Source organism: Alligator sinensis, unplaced genomic scaffold, assembly GCF_000455745.1.
Source record: "Alligator sinensis unplaced genomic scaffold, ASM45574v1 scaffold118_1, whole genome shotgun sequence".
NCBI classification, from domain to species: Eukaryota; Metazoa; Chordata; order Crocodylia; family Alligatoridae; genus Alligator; species Alligator sinensis.
This window is the reverse complement of record NW_005841850.1, coordinates 547,845-555,009: the sequence shown is the minus strand read 5'-3', so window position 1 is coordinate 555,009 and position 7,165 is coordinate 547,845. Positions and strand designations below refer to the sequence as shown.

Here is a 7,165-nt window from a genome sequence, read left to right as displayed (position 1 = left end):
GCCCACATTCACAGCTGGGTATGCCCTGAGGAGTCCATAGTCTTCTGTAGGGGAGAAGGGGTGCCTTGCATATGCCGACATCCCTTCCCCTTCTCTACAACACCCGGATCTGCCAGCACCGCAATGCTGGCTGGGCTGAGGAAAAGTCACACCCTAGAGCCAACATTGGGTCTGCTGCAACCCCCCTGGTTGGCCAAGGGCCTGTCCACTGCTCTGGCTTACAGAGAGCCTCTGAAATGGAGAGGGGATGAGAGGAAAACCCACTGGAGCCTTGGACCGGGTAGGAAGAAAAGCACAGAGCCTGGGGTGTGTAGAGACCTACAGAAGGAACCAAGCATGCGATCCTCTAACCGCCCAGCGCCTCTTCCCAGGGCTCTGCCCATGACCAGCTCCTACGACACCTTCTGCTTTGCTGCTCTCTTTGCAACATTTTCATTTTTAAAATGCAAAGTTAAACCTCACTAAACAAGTGCCAAGAGGAAGAGAACATCCTCCCCGACCCTTGCAGCGCTCCACATTTCACTAACTCATCTCCCCCAGTAGGTCAGCCCTACTACTGTATTTTTAAAGCATTCGCACAAATCCAGGCAGATCGGTTGAGCTACTCAGTGATGGCTCACGAGATGGTGGCTGCTGAATGGTGAGTCAGACCCGATGGTGGGGCACTCTAAAGGCTTAGTGGGTTGAGAGATTTAAGCAACATAATTCAGCTTGGGGGCAGGGGCCTGCACTCTTTGCACCAGGCAGTTCAAAAGAGTAGCATGCTGAGAAGGATTTTCAAGCTGCTGCTACCTGAGGACCAGTCTTTTCCTCGTCCAAAAGCAGCACAGTAGCTTTTCACATGGCCGCCTGTATGAAAAGCCTTCTGGTTTAAGCGACAGAAGACTACTGGAAGGCACCCGACTCAGGGATCCTCTTCCACTTGTTGGTCCATCTATTCCCCCAGGCTCCTAGCAATGTGGTGAGCTCAAGAGATGCCCTGTCTATGAATCAGGGGGGGGAAGGGGATTATTGTGGGTAAATACTTTAATCCCGTTGGGTTTTGAACAGGTAAGTGTCATGTATTTGGGGGATTTTCCATTTCTGTTTTTTTGGGGCTATTTTAAAATGCAAGTGTGCCGAGACCTAGGCACAGACAGACATCTAAAAAAAAAAAAAAAAAAGAAAAAAGAAAATATGATTCTATTCGGATTAACAGCTTGTAAAACAGTAGTGCCTGAGCTAGCCATAAGCCAGGAACATAGGAGCTTTATGACTAATCCCAACCCAGGAGTCACAACTGTGTCACGGGCTGTGGAGCCAGGGCAGAAGCAGCAGGTCTGCTAACTACCCACTCGTGCAGGCCAGCGGGCAACAGGCACGTGCCTGCATTAGCTGAGAGCTTTACAAGCTAACGCAGGGTGTTTGCCCGTTCTCAAACAGAAGCACATCGACATTTAACTAGTTTCCGAGGGTACCTTAGTTTAACCTGCCAGAAGCTTTTCCCAGGATAACACCCACTGAACCACAAAGGCCTTTCTGCCTTCAGTGGCCAGCACAGTATGCATCAGCTTGAGCTCGTTGCAACAGAAGACACGTAACTAGTCACACCTGCCTCCCGGACAGAAACGAGCCAGACTGGAACTCGAGGGGAAGTCTGGAGTTTAACTTACTATGATTTTTTTCCTTGGTAGAACATGCTCCTTTTGTTGCGATCTCAGGTTTGTTAGGCCATGGTGGGAACAGAGACGGCAAGCAAAGCCGACAATAAGTGTTTCGGAGAAAGGGCAACCTTTCTTGTGTTTGTACGGCCCCAAGTACAACGGGCTCATCTGGGACCAGGGATCCTGAGGGCGACTACAGCAGCACCAGCAGCCCTCCGCTTCTCCAGCTATCAAGGAGAACAGCTTTTATTCGATCGTGCTCATGGACTCCCCATTTCCAAGACACTGGAGGAGGTTGAACGTTGTTTCGCTGCAGGCAAGTCATACATTCACCACATACTATTGTGTTTTGGCGATTTTCAACCCCCTCCTTTTGTGACCGAAACCAACTTACCGAAGCACAGGCCAGAATGCCAAAGAACCCAACTTTCTGCACCAGGTTCTGAACAGCCAGTTTAGCTCGGGAGGCAAAGTCCTGCAAAGAAGGAAGGAGAGTTGCTGAGAAGGATGGAAGCTGAGCATAAGCATCTCTAAACGACGTGCGGCGCATCGCTGCACCGCTCAGACCTGAGCTCTGCGCTTTGCATGTTACAAGTGAGTGATTACAGAGTGGTTAAAACAAGAGGGCAAATTAGACAGGTCAGAGAGCCAGACCTTTAGTGTTTTTAGCCAAGCTGAACAGCTGAAGTCACCTTTTAGCTATTTCAGTAAATCGGGCTCAGCCAAGCTTTGTAGCCTGGCTAATGCTCACTCTATTACAGAAACGTCCCTCCCAGTACATTCCCCTTCCAGATTCTTGCATTGCTGAAGCCACAGCAGCACTAAATCCTCGTATGGGCAGAAGAGGGTAATTTTGTCCTGGCCATAGGCAGCGCCTTTGAGATACCAAAGGAATTTTTGGAAAGGGAGTTGAAGCACATCCCCCTCCCCCGGTCTCTACCTGTGTGGGCAGGTTTCAAGCCAAGGTCTCCCAAATCATGTTCTACGGACTTGAGTGGTGGCAGGATTTCACCCCCGATATGTAAAAAGCCAGGAAGGTTGCGATCCTTTCAATGTTAAGTCTATATTCCCAGCACTGGAGCCACAAGGAACACAGTCTCCCCCTGATTTCCATAAACACAGTAATACACTGAAAATTGTTAAGATCTATGCAATTACACTGGGAAACAATTCTGGTTTCTCCAATCAATTCCAGAATCTAACTGCCTGAACATTAAGAGGACTGTAAAAACAGTATTCAGTCACTTAAAAACCTATTTGGTGACAACCACTTTGGCTTACTGGTTTTTGAAGAAACAAAAACACAATATACCGAACTTCAGGATCTCTGCTCGCAGTTTATTTTAAAGGCAATTGCTATAACATGGCATTTCCAAAATAGAGACTTAATTCCATTTAAACATAAGAAACAGAGTGGAAACCTAGTGAAATATACAATTTTGTTGCTCAAAAAGTATTAAAATGGGTCTGCTCGAGTGGGTCTGCGTTCGGTGATATGCTTGGTACAGTTAATACTATAAAAACCATAGTCATACTTTGGTATTAGAAAGCTTAAAATGTCTTCATTTACAAACTGATGTTGCCAATCAACATTTTATGCTGTTTTAAGTCAGGTGAAGAAGTCTCACAGATAAAGCTACTTTCATAGGGAACTATCCCGCAGCTAGGACCAACCGATCCGATTATAAACTTCTCAATTTTTTTGACTAGATAGTCTAGTGTAATTCAACCTATGCAATCTTAAAGCTTAATCTCGCTCCTGGTATGACAGAGCCCTCAGGACTGGAAGCCAATGCAGACGAGGAGCAATTACTTCAAATTAACAGTATTGAAGCAAATAAAATTCATACATTTTTAAAGGAAAAAATAAGCATTTAATTAACTTAACAAATGACTGTTCTGCTTAATATTCACCTCTATTATAAAACCATTTAGCTACAATATTGCATTCCTCCTACCCATTACAGTAAAATACAACTTGTTCCTTTTTAACAGCGTTTTAGCAAAAATATATGGAAGATGCTTAGTAATTATGTTGAAATGGTAGTTTTAAGTGTAAGCATACCTGCCTGCTTATAAAAGGCTTATGATTCCAAGAGAAGTGTTATTCTGACAGGACACAATTAGGTCACACCATAGAAACCTCTCATGAAAGCTGTACTTTAAATTACACCAACCCACTTAATGTGATATTATGCTCCGAGAAAAAGAAGAAAAAAAAATACAAAAAAATCACCTCCACTCAGAAATCCTATTCTTGCAGAAAGCAGAGCAATTGCTATCATCTTCTACTTTAAACTACAGTGTTTTATTACTTCAAAATCAGAAGTTCTTCAAGGAAAAATGAAGTGCTCTACATAGGAGGAGAGAGAGCAGCCAAGCAAGATTTGGATACCTCTTACAATGGACATTTTTTGCTCATGGACTGTTAAACAGGTGCAACACAAAGCTCTGCGCTGGTGCGCTCCTGGGGACATTTCCCACAGGTACACCGGCACGGCTACTTCTAATAAAAATTTTGCAATCTAATTTCTATGCACCTAACGGCCAAGTGCAATAGGATAATACGAGTTTAAAACCGTTTCCAATTAATTTTTTAACTTTTTCAAAACACGAGATTGAGAAAGATCCTTATTACTCTGATTAACCGACACGTTTCTGAGATGCTCCACAGCACCAGTGTGTCTCTGACACGAGGTTAAAAAGCTATTGCCCTTTAGCAACGTTTTCCAACGTTTTAAATTGTTCAGGGGCTGTTTTGCCATACTCTCTGAATAAAGCACGCAGAAAATTAAATGCAGAAAGAAAGTAGCATTTTTAGCCACAAATTTAAAAATAAAAACAAAACACACAGGTATATACTTGGCTTTATTTTTTTAAACCAGTAGCAAATTTGGGCCATAAATAATAAACTGAGCAAGTATTTTAAACCTTCAATTGTTATTTTAAGGGTTCAAATAAAAGGACGCTTGCTCAGTCTTTGGGGCTGTTGCTTATACTAAAATTTCTACAAAACTATTTCTGAATTAGAAAACAAATTAAACAGTTCAGTGTAGTGTGAATAAGAAAAATGACACACAAAGGGGCTCATCTGATCAGTACGGGCTCATTTTCCATTGAGGTCAACACAAGTTAGGTGCGAGGCAGAAGGAAGTGAGACCCCTTAGACTTTCAGTGCGATCATGCAGACATGAAAATCATTAAAATGCTACACCAATTAAGGAAATGACAGATGTCCCAATGGTCAAAGGTCTGTCAAAGTGAGAATACGGTGTAAAAAAAGAGCACAGGCTGGCAATTTTATCTGTGATTTTAAAGAACCTAATTCATTATCATTACAAAGGCAAAGTTTATTTTTCTTTTTTAAAAAGAACTTTAAAAAAAAAAGTGAACTGAAAAAGAAGCTGCAGCCCATGTCAGGATTTCATAAGAAGCCTCTCTCCATATTTTATAACAATACTGGATATGAATACGACACTTTCGTTTCCTATTCTGCCAACTATTTCACAATGCTCATGGAGTTAAAGTAACACTTGCAATTTAATAAACCTATGAAAACTTTTACACAGTGACATACAACCTAGATTTAATATATCTTTAAAAGGATTTATAAAGACATCAACTGTGGGCTACTTCTATTATCTCTAGTAGAGTAAGTGGATTTTTTTTTTTTACTTCTATATAAAATGTATAAGTTAGATTTGGAAACAAGCCCTTTAGCAAAACAAGACTTATGAAGCAATATCTTAAGCAAAATTAATTATACTGGTAGTGCTAACCATAACGTCTATATAGATTTCTTAGGGCGTGTAACATTTTGCTATAATTTTGTTTTTGTAAAAAAAAAAAAAAAAAAAAAATTAAGATGTGAGCAGGCTAGAACAACCGCCTCCAATTTTAGAAGTTAGCAAAGTCTCAAATTCTGATATTCTTCTTCCACACAGGGACAATATACAGATTTCTTTTCAGAAGAAAAAGAAATTACAAAAGTTGTGGAAAATGGTGAAATGTTCACTTCACTCCATCTACTGCACCCACTCCACTGTCTGCTTTTTTCTTTAGTCACTCTCAGCTTTTAAGTTGGTGGATTTTGATTCTTAATTTGTTACCCAATCTTTTTAAAGCATTTTTAAATTTAAACAAAACTCTGCAACACATTCCAGAATAAGCCTCTACAATTATTGAATTTTCAGTTCTTTTTTTCTTTCTACCCATTTTTACAGCATAGCATTATTTTAAATGGGGAAAAAAAAACCAACAGAAAAAACAACCTGATTTTATCTGTGCCTTGTCCATGCATTGAATCCAAACTAAAATAATCACAACTAAAGTTTACTGGATAGCAACAGATTGCGATCACTGGGAAGTGCAGCATCCAAGGTTATTTTAATGAAAGAAAGGCAGAAAACCCTTCTAACTTGATTGACAAATGTCATTTGTCAATTCTTTAACACATCTGCAATATTAAAAAACCCCTTAACAGTTTCATTTCTCTGAGAGTACAATCTCAGTTTCACAACTTTTACCTATTTCACAATACAAGTTCATTTGGAACAACTTCTTTGCTAATATTTGTCAGTGCTGAATTCAACAATCAAAATAAGTTATTTGTTTCTTACAATTTTTAAAAATAAGGACAAAAAATCCAGCTACTTACAGGCAAAACATATTTCCCCAAAATTTAAGAATCTAGAATCAACCCGACGCAAGTCTCGGCTCTTGTGATTCATTCTCCCTAACATTACACATTTTTGCTCACTATAACCCTATCAAAGAAGATTTGTTTTTTGGTTTGGGAATAGATTTCCTGTGACTACTGTAACCCATGCAAGGGAAGGTTAAATGATTAAATATTACTTCACTGGGTTAATCATCAGATTGCAAGAACTGGAAAGGAAAAAACAGGGCAGAGCTGAACTGCCGATTCACAAGTTTCATCTAGCACTTCTCAAACGTTTGCTTCATCGTATCTGCCTTTGGTGAAAGGTCAGTATCAAAAAATTGTACTCTAGGAAGCAGGTATTTTATCCCGACACGTTGCAGGGGGAGGGGGGAAGAATCTGTAAGGGGACTTTCTAAAGAAATCAAAACGTTTGGCTCCTCAGCAAGATTTACCAAGAAGTTCCTCTTCACAGTAAGCCACAGGGCAATGGTGTGTGCCTAACTTAACAGAGAGAGGCAAGGATTTCTGTGGATCGTATCTTTTATTGGACTAAACATATAGGCGGGTGGGTCCTAGGTAAGTGTTCAGGTACCACTCTACCATTTACAACCCTCCCCCTTCCCCTCCCTAAACAAGCAACCCCCCCAAAAAATAGCCACTGGTCAAATTTTCAGGGAGGCAAATCTATGCCTCACCTGTAAGGCCTCAATCAAGACGTTACCTCTAGCTCATCTTATTGCCTTTTTTGTAAACAACGTGTGGTATATTTTCTCGCCCCCTTCTCCGGGGACAAAAAGTTCCAGTGGCCTCTAAAAAAAAAAGTTCTCTTCCAGGTATTAAAACCAGAATTTTTTTCAAC

General features: G+C 40.9%; 1 protein-coding gene across 4 annotated transcripts in view; it reads right to left on the bottom strand.

Annotated features, from left to right (window-relative positions):
• VMP1 (vacuole membrane protein 1) overlaps window positions 1–7,165 on the bottom strand; it is a 74,122-nt gene that overhangs the window by 19,284 nt on the left and 47,673 nt on the right. For all 4 annotated transcript variants that reach the window (XR_003095220.1, XM_006016051.3, XM_014522571.2 and 1 more), the window contains one exon: window positions 2,038–2,118. Coding sequence is in view for 3 of the 4 variants with exons in the window: in XM_006016051.3 (XP_006016113.1) it covers window positions 2,038–2,118 (81 nt within the window). In the remaining variant the exon portion in view is untranslated. The remainder of the gene's footprint in view (window positions 1–2,037; window positions 2,119–7,165) is intronic.